The 21,954-nt window shown below is 41.1% G+C and overlaps 1 protein-coding gene across 1 annotated transcript in view; it reads left to right on the top strand.

The window, feature by feature from the left end:
• LOC311286873 (adhesion G protein-coupled receptor E3-like) overlaps nt 1–21,439 on the top strand; it is a 34,897-nt gene extending 13,458 nt beyond the window's left edge. Inside the window, exons 9-10 of the mRNA XM_084403321.1 lie at nt 3,352–3,502; nt 19,278–21,439. Of these exons, the coding sequence (XP_084259447.1) occupies nt 3,352–3,502; nt 19,278–19,442 (316 nt within the window). The 3' untranslated portion in view covers nt 19,443–21,439. The remainder of the gene's footprint in view (nt 1–3,351; nt 3,503–19,277) is intronic.
• The last annotated feature ends 515 nt before the right edge of the window (nt 21,440–21,954 follow it).

The following is a 21,954-nucleotide window of genomic DNA, read 5'->3' as shown; positions in this document are numbered from 1 at the left end:
TGTGGGAGCTCGTTCTTGGCTGCGCTGTGATTGGTCAATCTACATTCTAGGGTGTGGCTTAGCCAAAGGCGAATTACCATAATTTAATACCTGACTTCAATGTTTTCTCTAGGAGTTTATCAATCTGCTTCTATGATACTTTTCTTTTGATACTTTTCTTCTTTTTTTCTTTTTCTTTTTGATTATCATTATACATCATTCATTAGATTCGTCTCTCTATATCATCTAAAACCTTATTTAAGCGTTTCATTCAAAACACAATCATCCTTTTAGTGACCGGTACTTTTTAAAATATTTTGCAACTCATTTAGTCTTATCTGTAATTTTACGTCAACCGTTACTTTTTATAGTTCTTTCCTTTCAAAAGGAATTCCTTACACTTAAATCTTTCAATCTTCTTACAACTTTCAAAAGTTCCATCTATCAACTTTATTTCTCCCTCATTTACTTTTACAGTCATGGCATTTACAGTCACTGAATGACCCCGCTGACCGCAATAAAACACTCTCTGTTATTCTGCCTACAGTCTTATCACTCTGATCTTTCTAACATCTCCACCCTACTTTACACCCCTGAAGCAGTGTGTTCTATTTAGGAAATGCAAACAGAGCCATTGATAAGCAGTTCTCAGTATTTTCTTTTACAGTCCCAGTTGCAAATTCAATTAAAATAGCCAAATCATAATCTTCATCATATTAACATTGATCTACTTTCTAACCCATATTAACACAGACTTTTCTCTAAATTTGTGTCATTTTGGCACTTTCTTTGTTTGGAGCCAGTCAAGTTATTGCTTATCTTTCCAATCACAATCAAACTTTTACAAAACATCATCTGCAAATCTCTTCAGAGCATGAGCAGAACTGCTTACAGCATTTGCTCTCTTTTATCTCACTATTTATCAGGACTGTTCAGTTACTCTTCATACAGTATTAAAACTTTAACGTGTCATTCATTTCATCAACACTGGTTTTAAAAGCTTATTCTTCTATCAAATGGTTAGTTTGCAGATTCAACTTAAATCACAGGATTGTATTATAATTATTCAGTCCCACTTATCTCTACTGTTTCACAGAAACCACAAGATTCCCTAAATCTTCCCAGTCTCTAAATTACACAGAGCTATCCTAGATGCTTGCACCTTCAACTCTTGTTACAAAAATATGGCAATCTATTCTTAAATAACCTTGTTTTCATAACATTAATACAATAAAGCACATTCACATCATTATTATTGGCAGAACATTCATTTTCATAAGCGACACGGAAAATCTAAATATTCTAAATGGGTTTCACAAAGTTTCTGATTAACTTTAGTCACACGTGTCTAGGGAAATTATCTCCAACCCATAATTTCCTTTATAAAACAATATATTTCCTTAAATGGCTTAATATCAACAAAATATCATTTTTTATATAAAAAAAATAAAATAAAAAAAAAATAAAAAAAATCCAATCTTTGGACATTTTCTAATTTGATATTATCATTAACAACACTGATTACAAAACAAGTATACATTTAACATCCAGAAGCTGGTTTGAACAAGCAAGCGCTGTTGCTGTACTCCCAGCATAGCTGGACCCTTTAGGTTCAAAAGACAATCGTTTTACTTAATGAAACATTCCTTATCTTTATATCATGTTAATCCCTGTTAACCATACTCAATGCCTTATTTTATCTAAAACTCACTTTTCGTACCATTTCAACTTAATTTGACTTAATCAGACGTTCATAAATAGTTCCATGAACTCTATCGTTCCCGACATGTCAGTTCCTTCTGTATCTGTTCTGTTCTATCTGCAATCCAACAATTCACTGTTTGTAATTTCCATCAGGAAAAACATTCTATCTTTCCCTAAATGCTAATCCTTTCTGCATTTATTTTCGTTTTCTTCTATCTTCTTCAGTTCAACAAACTACTGTCTGTTCACAGTTTTACACTCATGAACAAAACTACAACAACCCTTTGTTTAACAATTATCCGTTTCCCAATTTCTTGCATGCATTTCTGGCTGTAATTTTTCCCATTTTACTGAAAAACTGGTGTAGCCTATAATATTTTGTTCAAGCTTGCTTTGAGATGACCCCATGTTGGCTTAATCTCCTTTCTGGATTTAACTCTTTCGACACGTGTCTTGCTGATCTGTCAAACGTCTTCGACAGGTCCGATTTTCTTTTACCCAAAATCGGGCGGGTTTTAGCAAATATGCTGTGCTTCCTGTAATTACGTTCTACTCAAAAATCTTCCCATGAGCACTCCCTAGCGCTAGATTAGATTTTGAGCAAAACTAATTAATCAGCAACTGTGATTATCTGAATCACCAGTGGCACTCTCATCTACCAACGAGCTGGGTTTGGTGGAAACCGGTCTGAATCTGTCAGATCAGTTTTTCCCTCAAAAAACTTCCTCTGCTCGTACCAAAAGCAAACTCAGCCAACATGGTTCACGTTCACTCACAATTATCAAAATAATTTAACTGTCTCTTACCCGAGATGCTTTTACTGCCTCAGAGTTCTTTCTGAATCCAGTGGGTTCCTCCTGGCCCTGATAGCAGTTTTGGCTCTTCTCTCTCAATTCGGCGAGGTAAGACTAAAGCCTTTTGTGCTTTAGGGTGATCAGTCCGTCAATACGCTTTCTCAGGGCCAGAAGAAACCTCATGGTTCGCACTTCTGACACCAGCTTGTTGAGGCAAAAACAAATAACTAACAAAACAGCATCAGGCATAAGAGACATCAATGATTCAAATTGTCCTTAAAATATATTTATTCTTGCAAGAATGTTCCCAGTCCATCCACAGTCCAGCTGCAGGCGGAGTGAGACCCAGAGCAGGGGTTGGCCAGCTTCTTTATAGTGTTCTTTTCAAAGCTATCTCCTGTCACCCACCCCAAACACAAGGAACAAAAGGGACCCCCCTTGACCCCGGGAATCCTCTCACCTCTGAAGTCCCACACACACACACACCCTGCAGCTGTATCAACATCACAAAACTCAAAATACAGCAAAAGAACGCATGGCATTCTTTTGTTAAATCATTGAAAATAAAATATAGAGAAAATATCAATTTTCCCATAACAGTTCCTCTCTATGCTTTTTAATTAATGCTTAAAACATTAAGTGTATGTTTTTCTTTATAAACCACTTAAAAAAAAAAAAAAAAACATTTTACAATAACAATTGCAGAGTTTTTCTTCATAAACCTCTTTCTTAATAAACAAGTTTCAAGTGTGGTTGATTACAATACAGAAGTGTTCTACAGACAAAAGGCATACTTATAACAGGACAATTTTTGCAGATTTTCCACAACAATATAATCAATAAATATATATTAACTCTCCATCTTTCTCTGCAGGAATATGATATTTAAAACACTGGCTCAGTTTGTGATTCTTGGTTGCTCCTGGATTCTGGGTTTCTGGAAGGAGCTGGAGATCCCCTTCCTGATCTTGAACTCCCAGCAGGGAACCTTCATGTTCCTGGTCTATTGTGTCCTCAATGATCAGGTCAGACATCAGTACAGACAGTCTACCAGAAAATCATCTCTCACCTACTTTATATTAAAGGGATAGTTCCCAAAAATGAAAATTAGCCCATGATTTACTCAACCTCAAGTCATCCTAGGTGTATATGACATTCTTCTTTCAGACGAATACAATCAGAGATATATTTAAAAATGTCCTGGCTCTTCCAAGCTTTATAATGGCAGTGAATGGCCATTTCTGTTGATAATCCATCCATGATAAAAGTGATCCACACGGCTCTGGGGGGTTAACTGTACGTACACACCGCCGCCGTCTTGAGCTGCAAAGAAGCTCTGGCCGCCCTGTCAAGGACGCTTGTCAAAAAGTACGGGGAAGCTTGTTGGCGCTTTGGCCGCTCTGACGTAGCAGCATTCTATGTTCGATCATGGGAGGAGAGAAGTGTCACACCATGAAATGTAAACAGAAAAAACAAGCAATACATTGACGCGCTCGTGTTGTTTGAAGACGGTGAAGGTGAGTGCGCGCGTGCTGCCGGAGCTCTCTCTCTCTCTGCTCGTTCTTATATATGCCCTGTCAAGCACGCCCTGTTAAACTGACAGGACTTAAAAACACAGGCAAACTTTCACTCTAATCCGCGAATCACATGTGTCAAGGGCCGGGGAGCAGCTGACCCGTATGGTTAATGAATCACGGATCAACTACGATAGCCTACCTATTCTTGACATCGCACATCCTGACTGACGTGGATTCGTACATCGCAATATCGATGCTTAAACGATACATAGTGCAGCCCTACTGGCAAGACAGAGACAAATTTGAGTATCTATCAGTACTAGTTAAAAATATTATAAATCATCAACTATCCCAGCTATTTTATCCCATGCCTCGTTCTTTTGTAACTGGTCCCTATAAGCAAACAACGTCATATCATAAATGATAGGAAACCCAGCAACGGCGATGATCAGCTTCTCCATTTTCTCGGAATTAATGTTTTGGTAGGAACGAAAGTTTACATCGTATGTTTCTCCGGAATCAGCCAGCGGTGAAGGACGTCTATATTCTGATTGGCTGCTGGCGTTTTGCCGCTGCTTGCCGCTGAACCGCGTCATAGCTCATTACCATAAAGTTGAGCTACTTTCAACTTTCTGATTGACGCTCTGGTCGTTCAAAACGCGACGCCGATGGATTTGACGCTCCTTGCAGTTGAGAGAAGCCAGCTTCCATTGAAAATGAATGACTTCCGGTAACTTTAGAAGTTCAAGTCGGCGGCGGTGTGTACGTACAGTAATAAAGGCCTTCTGAAGTGAAGCGATGTATTTGTGTGAGAAAAATATATAGACTAAAACAATTAGCTTCCGGCAGACGGCCGTATGCAAGTCGACTTACACCAAAAGAGTAACCAGTGACGCATGTATGACGTAGATGTGGGAGTGGCGTAAGCTTTGACGCCTCTCACGGTTCAAACAAACAGGGTTGGGCAACAAACTCAAGCTCCTCTCATATTTTCTCTCAAAAAAATTTATTTTTAAACTAATTTGTGACTGGTGTTTTGTTTTGCTCTATCCCCGTGTTCGTCATTACGTTGTGCGTCAGGTCAAGGGTCACTCTTTCACCGAAACGGCCATTCACTGCCATTATAAAGCTTGGAAGAGCCAGGACGTTTTTTAATATAACTCTGATTGTATTCGTCTGAAAGAAGAATGTCATATACACCTAGGATGACTTAAGGGTGAGTAAATCATGGGCTAATTTTCATTTGGGGGTGAACTAACCCTTTAACCCTTTAGAACCGGCTGTGTCGTCGCCGACACATACCAGCAAGCTGTATTCATTTGACCATAACTATTCAACCGTTTGCACTATCAAAACCATTCAAATTGTCCCTGACAGTAGACAACATATGCTTTTCGGCAATATACGGCTTGTTACGGTAATTTCATGCTTTCCATCTGTAAATTACAGCAGCACGGGAAGGAAGGATTTGAACATAGAGATACGAAGCGCGGCAGGTTAGAGTGTTTTGGATTGCATAAAATAATAAAAGAAATGAACAAATACATGGCGAAAGAAGTGTTAGACAGCAGAAGAGGGGATTGGGATGATTTTTAATGAAACTTGGGAAGCGGATGGCAGTTACTCTTTCACGTATCTAAGCATGTAATGAGTGAATGTGTATGTGTGCGTGCCTATGAATGCGTGTATTTGTATGTGTGCGTGTATGAAAATAAAGTGTCCTAAATTAAAACTGTGCCACCCAATGTCACAAAAAAGACTTGTATATATGTATTATAGTTCATTTTTCAACTTTAAAGTGTTAGTTTCGTTAGCATCAGCAGCAAGTTAGGGGTCACCGGGTCAGGGTCAGCAACGTCAGAAGACACGTAGCCTATTGGTTTGGAATTTAAGATGCCTTCAATTTCAATCATTACTGTGCATAATACCTCCTCACTGACAATTTGAGCACCTAGGGTAGTCTCCAGAGCGATTTTGATAGAGTGTATTTCACGCTCCCAGGTTCCACCAAAGTGAGGTGCGTGTGGAGGATTGAATTTGAAGGAAATCCTCTGCTTAGCTAGAGCTTCCTGAAGGTCAGGGCTAAGGGATTGATAGGCGTCTAGCAACTCTCTCTTACCGCCAATGAAGTTGGTACCTCTGTCAGAGAGCAGCTCAAATGGTTTACCTCTGCGAGCAATAAAGCGCCTGAGCGCCATCAGGAAGGAATCTGTATTTATGTGACTGAGTAGATCAAGATGCACGCACCTAGTCATCAGACATTTTAAAATTATTCCCCACCTTTTTTCAGCTCGTCTGCCAATCTTTACTGTATAGGGCCCAAAACAATCCATCCCAGTGGAATAGAATGGAGGTGTGTTAAGGCGAAGGCGAGCGGGAGGGAGATCTGCCATTTGGGGAATAATAGGATGTGCTCGGAACTGTTGGCATTTCGGGCACCTATGTTGATATTTTTCGACTGCCTCACGACCCCTCAGGATCCAGTACCGCCTCCTTAACTCAGCGAATAGCCTCTCTCGCCCAGGATGTTGTAGGTGGTCATCACAATCCTTAATTATAAGCGTTGTGATTGGATGGGCAGGGTCCAGGATTACTGGATGAATGGCATCAGGGGGTAGATCACTACTTCGCCGTAACCTTCCGCCAACTCGAATGAGCCCTGATGCTGGGTCTAACTCTGGGGCAAGGGAGAGTAAACGGCTTGAAGGTAGAAGGGGCTTTTGGGTTTGAAGGCAGGCTAAATCATCCCTGAAGGAATCCACCCAGCCAGCACAGCCATGTGGGGCCCAAATGGGTTTGACCTGGGCTATCTAACTGGGACCCAGCCAGTTTTGTCCTCGGTTTCCATGTAGGCCCCACATGGGTTTGCCCAGATGAAATGAACACTGCTTAGTGTGCACAGTACAGGCTGTTTAATGTAACACTGAATCAGTGTTGGAGGTAATGAGATAATTAAGTGATTGAATAATGATTGTGCATTATTGACGAACACCTGCTGTTAACAAGCAGAATCACTGAAGGAAAGAGAAACACAAGAACTACTTCCAGCCACAACCTTGGATGAAATCAACTGAAGATAAAATACATTACATCTCTCAAGATCTGATTAAACAACTCCACAAACAGCATTACCAGCTTCACTTATTACTAACCAGACTGACTTTATTTATGTCAGACATCTACAGAAAATAATTAAGAAGAGGTTTAGATGTTGATTACTTATTTGAAAGTAATAGTTTGAGTTGATGTTACCATTGTGGCGATCAGTGTGTGCTTTAGTCAGGCTCTTGACTTTTTAACATTAGTTTTTCTCAGGCAGCTGTGTCTGTTTGTTATGGCGAGAACAGCAAGAGAAAATATAATCAGATGCTGTAAGCTGATTGATGATAAGAGTATAATCATCATATAGTGGCTTAGCTCATTGATTATGTGTGAGGTTTATACGGGTAGTATGTTATTCATTTTGTTTATTGTTGTGATTCTACAGCAAAAAAATAATAGAATTTAATCAGAACATCAAATGATTTTTAAAACCCAATTTACACATGTTGGACTACTGAAAGTTCTACTTGCACACAGACATCAAGAATCAGCATATGAATCTCAACAATGGTGACATGCTTCATGCTGCAATGCATTCTGAGTGCATCATACGAAACTTATCCATGGCTCCCAGAATGCATTGCACCATGAAGCATGTCACCATTGTTGAGATTCATATGGTGCTGCATATCGTAGGACGCCGTCAACAGGTGTTCTGATAGTTTGGGTCTCAAGCTGGTGCATTGCCTCTTGATCCTGTTTGGACCGAACCACTGCTTTCATGCTTCTCTGTGGTAATGCATCAATCTGCCATAGTTTCTGAACATTATGGTGGATGTCATCAGGTGGGCATTTAACCCTCTGGGGTCTAAGGTGTTTTTGGGGTCCTTGACATGTTCTGACATGCCCTTACATTTGTGCTTTTTTCAGTTGCTTATAAACATATTAATGGCAAAAAAAAATTACAAACTATTTAGCACAAACAGGGCTACCATAATATGTGAGCAACAAGAATGTACATGTCTGCATTTTTGAGAGAATAATGTTTATGCATGGTTATTGAAAAAACTAAAAACTAAAGTTTCTGAAATAAGGCCATAAAACACATTCTAAATATGTGCCAATAAGACTTTTGTCTAATGGATGTCATCGCCTAGTGTTTTTTCTTCAAAATGATGTGAAAATCACCCTGCCTTATCATTCACATAACACAATACATTGATTTGAATTTTGCAAAGCACTTTCTGTTTGGAAAGGCAATATGCGGAGTGGGCGTCAATGATCATGCATATTTAGTGGTTCACACCTGAGGAGACAATGGGGCCTGCATACTTAATTAGCCATTCATTCAGGTGAGTCACTGAGCCACAAGAATGCAAGAGCAACAGTTGGAAGCATCTCAATTCTTTTTTATTTTTCCACATATTGTGCTTGCAATTTGGCCTATAATATCCAAGGAAAACATGTCTAGTAATTGTGCAGTTAATTCTCATACTGTATTTTCAGTTTTGGAATATTTATCCTCTCCCCAAATTTGTCACTAATAAAACACAATAAAAATTATTTAAAGAAAAGGCTTATATTTACCTTTTAATAGTTTGTTTACATCTACCTTGTAAATATATTTTTTTATTAAAAAGGTTACAATTACAACAACAATTCAAGTGTAATCTTTCTTTGTAAAAACTAAAGTATACATTTTATCATACATATTTCAAAGTTAAGGATTTGATTGATTATTTGATTATTTTTGACAAAACATACTATATTTAACATGAGCAAAAATTGGCAAACAAAAGCTTATTTGAGGTGGCAGATATTTTACAGTAAAAATGTATAATCTATCCAAAACTAATCAACGAAATGTTGTCTTTCATATGTCTGTAACATAGGTCTTTCATTTTTATTATAAGAAATATAAATGTTAATTTGCAGTTTAATACATTGGTTATACAAATACATTTTATTTCAACATATTTCAGTCGATTTTTACTCAGTATAGCAATACAGTTTGCTAAAACCGAAACATTCATGCACAAACAGAAACGCCTGACTGTAACGTTGTTTTTATGAAATATTAGGGCATATAAATGTTAATTTTCAGTTTAATACGTTGCTTATACAAATAGCCTACATTTTATTTCAACATATTTCTGTCGATTTTTACTCAACTCAGTATAGCAATACAGTTTGCTAAAACATCATCATTCATTCACACAGAGACGCAATTTAAATTAAAACTGTCTTTTTGCGAGCTGTGATAAACAGCGTGCATCTCTGCGGCTGCCGTTCATTCATTCACAGAAACGCGATTAACTTGAGAAGGAAAAAAAACTTACTACATTTTCGGATCCTCTCTCCTGCAATACCCGCACTCTGAGGTAGATTTTCCATTATTATTATTCCTCACAGCGCTGCCAGATGGTGTAAACCCGTAGGCTACAATGATATGATTAAACTTGTGTTTTCTCAAGCTGATATGGGAGCGTTCACAGGTTTGCTTGGATTGCCTCAGTAATTTGCGTTTGAATAGCACGCGCTCTCCGTGGGCGGAGTCACATTACATTTGAATTAGCTCTAATTAGCTCGACTGGAATCGCTCTCTTTTAATACAGATTTCACAAGATGAGAATATTTGTTTTTTATATAAATTACCTCATTTTAAAGAAGAGAATTCAAGCTTCATGCCTGTGTGTCTGTATGCCTGTTTGACTGAGTATTCGCTGAGTTATTGTTCATTTTCGGACGCGTTTCAGAATGGTCTTCACTGACAGAGAGAAGGCAGAACTCGCATCACGTTTATTTTTCTTTATTTGGCAAAAAGCACAACACTTTGTTTTTATTGTGAGTATACACAAAAATAATACACATTTAACAGAATCGATTGATGTATGAAACTTGCTTGTAATATCAAAGTCAACAGAGCAAAATTAATTTATTTTGAACTGATCTGAAAAAAAGCGAGCCTATCGCGCCGGCGCGATTGTCGACCTCAGGGGGTTAAAGGAGATATAATGAGAACAAGTAGAAGGTAAGCTAGAAAGATCTCTTGCAGGACCCTGCAGTGTCCAGCCGAACCGGGTCTTGATTGCTACAGGGGTTCCAGGAGGGCCTAATTTGACAGGTTGTGTTGGGATGATAAGGTGTGTATGATCAGCCCCTAGAAGGAGAAGTGGTCTTACTCTATTAAGCTGTTTGAGAGGGAGCTGACGGAGGTGGGAGTAGCGCCGCTGGAGGAATTTCACCGGGTGAGAATGTTCTGACAAGGATAGCTGTTCAGCAGTGAAGGCTTGACTGATGACATATGACTTATTAGGATGCACTTTAGGAATAAGGGTGAAGGATACAGAAGCTCCATTAAGAGTCTGAACATCCTGTCTCACAGTTCTCAGCTGTAGACTCTCAGATTTACCTTTTAGCTGAAGTGTTTGGGCAGCAGGGTGAAGGAGGATTGTTCTTTCGGACCCATCATCCAGTATGGCATAAGTGTCTAAGGATCAATTTCCATTGCGCAGGGTCACTTCAACTACCTTCAGTAGTACTTTATTGCAGTCACTAGGGTGGTCATGATATAGATTTTGCACTTGCCTCTGGTTAACGTTACATAGGATGTGTAGGTGTTTCCCATTACACTGGCTGCAGCGTCCCTTCAGGTCACATTGGGTTATAAAATGATCTCGTAAACATCGCCAACAACGTCTCTGTTCCTTGATCCAGTTAGTTATCTGGTCTTTGGTGAGCTGGAGGAAATCACCACACTTACTGACATGATGTTCGGTAGAATTGCAGTAAGCGCACACTGGATAGGATTCAACCAAGTTGTTAGGAGGCTGAATAACTTTCGGTGAGGGATCTTGGGCTTTGGAGGTCATGTGAGAGGAGGTTTTAATACCATGGAGTATGGTTGTACCTCTTAATGGGTGAGGAGGTGGAGGCCTCTGCCGGATAGGCTGAAATGTCCTTTCTCTCCTAGGCTGGCAGCGGGCTTCTTGTTGTAGCCAGCTGGAAAAATCTAGGAGGTTATAGGAAAGGGAACCTGGTCTACTCAAACATATCCATCTCTTAAACTGGCAGAACTGCTCCTGGGGAAGCTTCTCTAGAAGTCGCTCAACATGTGAGCCACAGGTAAGCTCAGAGAGACCTTCAGGGCCCATGGACTGAAGGAGGCCCACTAATGCCTGCACTCGAAGCGAAAATTGGTCTAAGCCTCTACCATCACCTGTACGAATAACAGGCATCTCCATGATGTTCCGGAGCTCCTTCAAAGCAAGCTGTCTAGGTTGACCATAACGCTCATCTAGGGCTTGTATAACTTGAGTGTAAGGATCTGGGGCATAAACATAAGCCAAAGCAAGTCTCCTCGCCTGGTCTACCTTTAGATAATCCAACAGGATGTGGTATTTATATTGCTCTGATTCCCTTGGATCTAACAAGTTGGATAGGGCCATCTTTAACATCATGTACTGGCATTCATCCTCCCTCGTGAGATCAGGGAAAGAAGGACCTTCTACCCTCCTATGGTTTAACTGCAGGAGGCCAATAGGAGGAACTAGCTGGTTTAGAGGGGCAGCCGATGTCAGGTGGTGGGGCTGCACATTGAGAGGCTGATATGCTGGCTGGACAGAATAGGACAAAACACCAGGCAAAGGTTGGTTTGGCAGTGTATAGGCTGGGTGCATGGGGTTAGACGAGGCTGGTGCTTGATATGTGGCAGGAAACTGACCACAGCCAGGAGGATGCGTGCTCTGCAAAGACTGTGGTATAGGTTGGGTAAGAGGGGCACGACTTACAGGAAGCGGAGGAGATTGAAGCTGTGGCTTAAGTAGAAGAGGAGGGGGCCTATGTAGCTCTGTATGGGCTTGTGGAGATGCTGCTGATGGAAGGTTAAGATTATCAGGGCAAGGGGATGGGAAGCGAGACTGTGCGGAGTGAGTGCTGCTCCTAAGCATGCACTGCTGGAGTAGTCTACCCTGATTTCTTAATTCTTCTACCAATTGCTGTAGGAGTGCAGTCTGAGTATCAGGAATGGGAGCTATTGGAGAGGTATGTGGGTGTTCAACATCAGGGGTTTGCACTCTCTCAGATAGGACAGGTGAGTAAGGGTGTGGAATGTCCTCCTGAATGTCTCCCTCCGTGGGCAATTCCAACTCCTCTGGCTCTTCCTCAGACTCATGCTCTTTCCAGGGTTGATAATGAGGACCAGTACCAGGAATATCTGCAGGATGGAGCAGTTGTTGTTCTGGTGCTTCTGCTGTAGGTTGCGACCGCTGATGATGTTGCAGGATGAAATCATCATAACGTACGGGGAGCTGAGCTTGGCGACGTGGGCGCTCATGCTGAGAGAATGAGGGCAGGGAGTGACTAGACATATCCACTGATCATCAATGAGCTCCGGCTCGAAGGACCATGAAAAGGAGTAAGAGGATGCTTAGGTAGCTAGCTTGAAGCCAATGGGGCTGTCAGTAAGAACAGGTCCAGTCTAGTCACTCTGATGTTAAGGTCTTTATTTTCCTTCCAGATCAGGTATTGGATATGTGTGTGTATGTAGGGGTGTATGTGTGTAAGCGTGTGGTTTCTACAAAGAACAGAAATACAATGTTTTAGTTTACAATAAACATAACATTGAATTCACAGGAAATAAAGTAATTTAAACAATACATGTGGCCATCTACTCATACTATAATCTCAAATACATATCTAAATAACTAAAAAACATGCCTAAGCAGGAAATACAGCAAAATAAAAACATTTAGGAAAAACTTAAGAAATACAGAATAATAGTTAAGTGTAAAACAAAAGCACTTACATGGTCAAATACGCACACGCAGGAAAAAAACAAACAAAGAAGAAATAACTCAGTCATCTGCACAGTGCATCCATGTGCACCAGAATGAAGGTGCTGTGGGCACAGGTGCAATTTATAAAGCCTGATAGTGTCCTAATTGGCTTGAGATCAGGTGGGTAGAGCTAGAAGTTAATAGGAAAATTAACAAGCTAAGAGGGGTGTGGCACATGCTTGGCACCTTGAAGCTTAGGGACACACAACTTCTCAACAGACGCAAATAGGTCCACGTCCGCCTGGCCGAACTTCCTCCAAATTAACTGCACCGTCTCGGGGTGCAGCCTTCATTTCCCGGGCCTCAGCCCCTGCCTCAACAGGACGTCTGCTCCCACATTTAGATGGCCCGGAATATAGATTGCTCTCAGCGAGAGAATCTTCCCTTGGGCCCATAAGAGGATCTGATGTGCCAGTCTGCACAGAGGGTGCGATCTCAGACCTCCTTGATGGTTTATATACGAGACAACCGACGTATTGTCTGTTCTCACCAGAACATGATGGCCTCTGAGGTCTGGGAGAAAATGCCTTAACCCTCTCGGGACCAAGCTGTTTTTGGGGTCCTTGAGATGTTCTGACATGCCTTGACATTTGTGCTTTTTTCAGTTATTTATAAACATGTTAATGGCTAAGGTATAAATTCACTCTATATTACATTTACATTACATTACATTTATTCATTTAGCTGACGCTTTTATCCAAAGCGACTTACAATTGCTATATATGTCAGAGGTCGCACGCCTCTGGAGCAACTAGGGGTTAAGTGTCTTGCTCAGGGACACATTGGTGTCTCACAGTGGATTCGAACCCGGGTCTCTCACACCAAAGGCATGTGTCTTATCCATTGCGCCACACCACCCCTCGATAGCACAAACAGGGCTACCATAATATGCGAGCAACGTGTATGTAGATGTTTGTATTTTTAAGAGAATAATGTTTATGCGTGGTTATTGGAAAAAATAAAAATGAAAGTTGCTGAATTAAGACCACAAAACACATATTAAATATGTGTCCACAAGACTTTTGACTAATGGATGTTGTCCCTTTGAGTTCTAGCTTCAAAATGATGTGAAAATAGTCTTGCTTTATCGTTCACAAAAAAAAATACATTGATTTAAATGGTGTAAAACAGGTTTTGCTTGGAAAGCCAATATGCGAGGAGGAGGAGTAGTTTACACCTTAGATTACAATGTCCCAACCACTCTGCATAATGACTCTGCATAATTAGCCATTCTTTCAGGTGTGACACTGACTGAGCCACAATGCAAGGACAAAAGATGTATTTAGACTTACATTGACCATTTAAGATTTCGCTTACATCTCTCTTGTAAATATGTTTTGCTATTTTATAAAAAATGTTACAATTACAACAATAATTACAATTTCAACAATATTTCAAGTGTACTCTTTCTTTGTAAAAAAAAAAAAAAAAAGATTATGGGCCTACATTTTATCATATGTATTCATTAGTTTGAATATAGCCAACATTGGAACATCTAACATCTTAGTCTATGACTTTATTTTTGACAAAAATAGTATTATATATATATATATATATATATATATATATATATATATATATATATATATATATATATATATATATAACGTTAGATATGAGCAGAAATTGCTAAACAAAAGCTTATTTGATGTGGCAGTATATTCTACAGTAGCCTAAAAACTGTTTAATACGTTGCTTATACAAATATATTTTATTTCAACATATTTCAGTCGATTTTTACTCATCTCAGTAGGCTATAGCAAAGCAGTTTATTCTTTCACACACAGACGCGCGATTCATATTTAGGCTAAACAGTCTTTACAAATATGTACCCTTCATTCATCTCACAGAAAGGCGAGTCATATTATAGAAATGCGATTCATCTTTTTGCGGTTTACATAGGCCTACACTAACGTTATTCCATAACGTTATTCCACATCAACACTTGAGAAAAGAAAACAGCCTACCTCACTCCTCAGCGGGATCTGCTCCTCATATCAGGAGATATTGCTCCTCATATCAGCACTGTTCTGAGGAATCTTTTCTCCATAAGGTAGGCTATATTATGCCTCACTCGCGGCGCTTTGTTTACAGCTGATGTGGGGGCGTTTCACAGACTGAAATGGTTCTCAGAATTTGCATTTGAATAGCACGCGCTCTCCGGGGAGTGGTCAAATTACTTTTGAATGGCTCGTAATGAGCTCGACTGGAGTCGCTCTCTTTTTATACAGATTACAGAAGCTGAGAATATTTGTTTTTTATATAAATTACTTCATTTAAAAGATGCGATCTCAAGCTTTATGCCCGTGCGTCTGTTTGCCTGTTTGACTGAATTTTCGCGGAGTTATAGATCATTTTCGAACGCGTTTCAAATGGGAGTTTACTGACAGAGAGAAGGCAGAAATCGCATCATGTTCATTTTTCTTTATTTGTCAAAAAGCAAAACACTTTATTTTTATTGTGAGTATACAGAAAAAAAATAGAAACTAAACAGGATCGATTGATGTATTACACGAAAATGAAAGATCAAAATTAACAGAGCATTTTGTGTTTATTTTTCATTGCTAAAAAAAAAAAACGAGCAAAACGCGCGGGCGCGTTTTTGGTCCCCAGAGGGTTAAGGCTAGCAGTACCGCTAACATCTCAAGACAATTTATATGCCAGGATAGATGATGTTCCTTCCACAGACCCTGGGTTGAGCGGCCCTCCATCACCGCTCCCCACCCTGTGCAGGACGCATCTGTCGACAATATCTTGCGCTGACATGGTGCTCCTAACACAGGACCTTGGGCTAAGAACCAAGCTTTCTTCCACATGATCAAGGAACGAAGGCACCTGCGTGTAACCTTGATCAAGCGAAAAGGGTTGCCCCTCAGGGAGAACCCCTTGGTTCTGAGCCACCACTGTAGTTGTCTCATGTGCAGCAGGCCAAAAGGTATCACGTTGGACGCTACCGCCTTGAGCCCTAACAGTCTCTGGAACTGTTTTACAGTGATGCGTTGGCCTAGCTTTATTCTGGACACCATGGCCAGAATCGATTCGATATGTGCAGGAGACAGTTGTGCCCGCATCGTGATCGAATCCCACACTACTCCTAAATATGTCATCTTTTGGACAGGAGTAAGCACGCTCCTTTTCGCGTTGAGCCTCAGCCTCGATGCCGTGCCGCCATTTCATGAGACCGAGCTAGTATCAACCAGTCGTCTATATAGTTGAGAACTCTTATGCCCTGCAATCTTAGTGGTGCCAGGGCTGCGTCCATGCATTTTGTGAAGGTGCATGGGGATAGTGCTAGGCCAAATGGAAGAACCCGATACTGGTACGTTTTGCTCCCAAAAGCGAACCTTAGGAAATTCCTGTGTTCCGGTAGGATGGAGATATGGAAATACGCATCCTTTAGATCTATTGTGACAAACTAGTCCTCGGACTTGATTTGGCTCACGATAATGGGAATCGTTAGCATCTTGAACCTGAATCTCCTCAGAGATTGGTTCAAGTGACGAAGATCTATAATGGGATGTAACCCTCCATCCTTTTTTGGAACTATAAAACACCGACTGTAGAACCCGGTGTTTCTCTCTGCGGAAGGAATGAGATCTATGGTCTCCTTCGCCAGAAGAGACTGAACTTCCTGCTCCATAATCTGCATGTGTTCGGGGGCTACCACTGTTACGAGAATTCCCTTGAATTTAGTGGACGAGACCCGCTCTGAAGTCTGTACCCTTTGTGAATTGTATGCAATACCCACTGAGATATATTGTGTAGCGCTTCCCAGGCGTGCAGGAAATTTGCTAGCGAAACCAGCCTCTCGGGTCTGGAATTCGGGGTATCTTGAAGAGCAGCTTCGGTGTCCTGAAGCAGATTCCCGGCAGGAACTAACCAAACAAATTTTTCTACAGGCCTCTGTGTAGAGAACGAACTCCCCACAACCGCTATTTTCCTCTTGACGAGCGGAAGTCGAGGATTGTGTTCGTCGGAAACCGTTGCGCCCCGAAGTGCCGAAGGCGGCAGGGTTAGCAAATTGATTTCCTGAGGGCTCCGCAGAGGAGCAGGTGTAATTCGCTCCACCCCCGGAGGGGGCGCCCTCAGAGGCCTGATCTGACCATCAGGACCGCTTTCCCGAAGCCCGTTTTGTCAGAATAATGGTCCTCAGATCCGTTTTCTGACTCGCGGGCTTCGGTTGAGAGTATTGCCTTGAGCTCTGAGATCGTTGTGGAGGGGCTCGATTAGCAACACTCTCTTTTTGCCTCTGTCTGTATAAGGAGCCAGACGTACATGGCTGGGGCTGTCCCTTGGCAGTAGCCCCATGAGATTTCTGACGACGGGGAATACATTTTTGGAACGCTGCTGCTTGCTTCTTTGCCTCCTGAAATCTGACCGAGATGACAGCATCGCCGAAGAGACCAGGAGGCGCAAGCGGAGCATCGAGAAGGAAAGATCTATCTGCTTCTTTGATGCTAGATAAATTTAACCATAAGTGTCTCTCCGTCGCTGCCAGGGCTGCCATGAAGCGGCCGATTGCACGAGCTGTCTCCTTGGTAGCGCGGAGAGATAAATCAGTGGCCCTGCTCAGCTCTCAATATCGATATTCTCCCCCTTGTCTAAATCACCTAGCAGGTCGGCCTGATAAGATTGCAAAATAGCCATAGTATGTAAACAGGCACCTGCCTGACCTGCTGCCATATACGCTTTGCCCACCAACGATGATGTTAAACGGCATGGTTTGGAGGGCAATACCGGGGCTTTAAATGAGGATGCAGTGTCTGGTGCTAGATAAGCTGCCAAAGTTTCCTCTATCTTAGGCATAGCGCCATAACCGTTTTGTTTCTGTCCTATTATGGAGGCATAATGGTGAACAGAGGGACTGGAAAGCCTAGCTGAATATGGCTTGTTTCAGGATCTCCATACCTCAGTATGGAGATCCTGAAAAAACGGTAAACCCTGGCGTGGAGGTTGTGGTGCAGACTGCAGAAATCGCTCATCTAGTTTACTTTTTGCTTGTGATTCCTGCTTCTCGGCCGGCCATTCAATATTTAATCTGGCCACAGCACGAGTTATAACCTCCAAAAGCTCCTCATACTGTGGTGATTGGGCTGGCGGATCACCCAAATCACCACCTTCGACACTGAGCACATAAACTTCCTCAGAAGAAGACAAGCCCAGTGTCAAGCGGTGCGGGCTTCCGGATCCCGAACGTGAGCACTAGAACTAGGGGGTGAGGGCTGAGAAAGGGCCGAAGCCGTCTCAGACCCCTCCCCTAGATGTCATGGTTCTGTCACTTTTGCTTTTGTTACTAGTTCTGTGTGGTGACAGAGCTATGACATTTCCTGTCTGTCTCGTGTTTTGTTAGTCTAGTTTCATGTGAGCACATGGCTCCTGATTATTCCTGTACCATGTGCTTTCTGTCTAATTGTTAGCTCCTCCCTTCTCGTTATCTGTTTAGTAATTAACATTCCTCACCTGTTGTCTCGTTACCCTTGTGTGTGTTTCCTTTATAGCCTCCTTTGTGTTTTCAGTCCGGTGCTGGTTCGTTTGTCTAAGTTCCTGTTTCTTGTTGCTAGTGTTTTTGCCTTGTTAGTATTTGTTCTGGTTTTTCCCCCACGTGGGAGTTTTGTTTATACCTTGTATTTTGTTTGGTTGGTTAATTAAAGACTTACCTTTGTTTTCCTGCAATTGAGTCCTCGTTTATGTTTCTTGATTATTACGTGACACTAGATCCATCTGTGATCCCCACGAGTGAAGCTGCCGGGTTGGCTCGGCAACCGCGGGACCCGCACCGTGTGGGGCACAGAGCTGGCCGTTTTGATCAAACAGCTCCAGCCGGGAGCGAAGCGTTCTAAGAGGCAAACGCTAGCAATGCTCGCACTCAATCCCCTCGAGGGCTGAGCGAGCATGCTCTGTTCCAAACAACTAACACACAGATTGTGTGAATCCCCGTCCGGAATGTAGCGAGGACACGGATGAACACACTTTCTGTAACTGCGTTGTTTTTCACTCGCCATTTTGACGTTACAGACAACACCAAATAAGACTGACAGACAGAGAGCGCTTGCTGAAGATCAGAAAGCTGACAGCAGTTGTGATGCCGGCTCCCTTTATAGCTTGCACATTGCGCCGGTACATGTCACGGGATGACGTTGCACCAATCAGTATTGGACTAAGTTGCACATGTGACTTCAGGAGCGCTGACGCTGAAGGGATTCCCCAAAGTGTCGTCATAGCGACGCAGCGCGAGTTCCCTTGAAAGGGAAACACCTATTTTAGCTTCAGGTTCTAAAGGGTTAAGATAATTTTTCATTTCTCATCCTCTAAAATTAAATTCTTGAAAAATAACCTGGACATGTTCTGTGTTTTTGTTTTTTTAACCATAGTTTAAAACTATTTCTCTTCTCATTCTTGTCCAGGTCAGGCAGCAGTACAGGAAGTTCTTCAGATGTCTTTGCTGTGGACTCAAATTAACACCATCAAGAAACACTGAAGACGAAAGCATCCATATTCAGCAAAGGAAGTGCCATTCTTATGAAAGTGATTCTGTCATGAACGACTCAGTTACAAATTTCACTAGTTAACCTGCTATATATTTACAGCGGTCAATGCACTTATGTGAATCTATACATTTCTTTAAGTGCAACATTTCTTTGGTAGAGGAACTACCATGATTTTTAGAGGCTTGTATACTGGGTTACACTTTTAATACGCTAAAAAAAGAGAAAAGATAAAGCAATTGTTTTTCAGCTTAAAGTGTTTTATTAAAGCAGCGTGATATCTGTAACATTTCAAATCTTATTTTCTTTTAAACAATCTATTCAAAACATATTCATAACTCATAATCTCACAATCCAAAAAGATTCCACAGAAGTATCCCACAGAATTTGTGAATAGACAAATTTAGTTTCACAATTAAAAACAATAACATAAATTACCTGTAATAAAACAGAAAAAGGTTCCAAGTAGTTAATATGACGGACCTTGGGCCCTATCTTGCACCCAGCGCAATTGACTTTGTACACGACGCATGTTTCATTCCTATTTTGCACCCACGCAAAGCGCGCTTTTCCCTCCACAGAAGCACGTCGCTAAACAAGGGAATGAACTTGCGCTCCCTGGGCGGTTCAGCGCAAAGAGGAGGCGTGTTCCGGCGCAAACAATCCCTGGTGCTATTTTACTGTTCCATAAAACAATTGCGCCACTGGCCAGAAAAAACCTAGTCTAAAGTCAGAGGCGCGTTGTTAATTATGCTATTTTAAGGGCGCATGCTTGACCATAATGTATAGCGTGCACAACGCGCATACACTTTGATTCTCTAATCTACACAGAAGCAGCAGTTTTCATTTTTGCAAATCATATTATTACAAACGATAGATATATAGATAGATAGATAGATAGATAGATAGATAGACAATTTATTATAAAAGCATACATCTAGCTTACACATTTACCCACATTATTATATGCCTGTTTAGCCGAAGCTAATTTGGGTGTGTTTCTCCATCTCCAATGTCACTTCTCTCTCTTTTACGGCCGTGACGAGAGCGTTGCTCTCCTCGGCTGTGAACCGCTCCTGGCGTGCGCCTGGCAAATCCGCCGTTATAATAGCAATACGCCAAGGAAAAAGCGCGTCTGCTCTTAAAGGGAATGTGAGATGATGCTCTGATTGGTTTATTTCACGTTACGCCCAAACCACACCTATGAATAATGAAGCTACTTCAGACCAACCCCTTTTAGATTTGCGCCGGGCGCAAGAGTCATTTATCCCACCGGGAAAATAGCAACAGCGCCGAGACCCGCCCACAAAGTTACTTGCGCTTTGCGCTTTGACACTTGCGTTTCAGATCGTTAAAATAGGGCCCATAATGTCAAAATGATTGATGGCTTCCGGTTGTCATTGACCAATAGATAGATAGATAGATAGATAGATAGATAGATAGATAGATAGATAGATAGATAGATAGATAGATAGATAGATAGACAATTTATTATAAAAGCATACATCTAGCTTACACATTTACCCACATTATTATATGCCTGTTTAGCCGAAGCTAATTTGGGTGTGTTTCTCCATCTCCAATGTCACTTCTCTCTCTTTTACGGCCGTGACGAGAGCGTTGCTCTCCTCGGCTGTGAACCGCTCCTGGCGTGCGCCTGGCAAATCTGCCGTTATAATAGCAATACGCCAAGGAAAAAGCGTGTCTGCTCTTAAAGGGAATGTGAGATGATGCTCTGATTGGTTTATTTCACGTTACGCCCAAACCACACCTATGAATTCAGATTGTTTCAGATTGCGTTTCAGATCGCGCCTGGCAAATCATTGACCAATAGATAGATAGATAGATAGATAGATAGATAGATAGATAGATAGATAGACAATTTATTATAAAAGCCATTGTTGCCTTTGGCTTGCTCAGTTGGGGATATTCTGGGGATATTTAATTTGATTTTATCAATCAATAAATTCCACTAGAAACAAACCTTGTTGTATTATTTTAATTTAATACTGTGAAGCTGCTTTGATACAATCTGTATTGTGAAAAGCGCTATACAAATATACTTGACTTGACTTGACTTGACCTTTTCCGGTTGACCTTCCGGTGTCCTTCCGGCCTATATTGTTATGGATTGACCTATTGACCCTTCCTATCCGTTGATCATTTGGTTTTGACAGTTAGTTTTGACCTATCGACCCTGCCTATCCCTTCGATCATGTGTTTTGACCGGTTGACCTTCCGGTGTCTTTCCGGCATATGTTGTTATGGTTTGGCTTATCGACCTTGCTATTCTTTGATCATGTTGAAAAAACATTCTATCCTTTAAAAGTATATAATGAAATGCTTATACAATATATCTTACTAAAAAGTATATAATGAAATGCTTGTAAAAAGAATAAAAATAAAATTCATCTTACATTATTTTGAATAAGCTCTTAACACATCAGTGTCCGCAAAAAATGCAATGTATGAAACGGGGTCACAAAATTTGCAATGTTTAGATACAAATAAATCATCTTACATGTTTGTAAGTCTTGTCGGTCTCTGACTCAGCGATCAGAATGAGACATTGTGTTAGGGCTAAAATTATTCCAAA

The sequence above is a fragment of the Rutilus rutilus genome (genome assembly GCF_951802725.1).
Source record: "Rutilus rutilus genome assembly, chromosome: 2".
NCBI lineage: Eukaryota > Metazoa > Chordata > Actinopteri > Cypriniformes > Leuciscidae > Rutilus > Rutilus rutilus.
The sequence above is the reverse complement of the archived record's forward strand: the minus strand, read 5'-3'. Positions and strand labels throughout refer to the sequence as shown.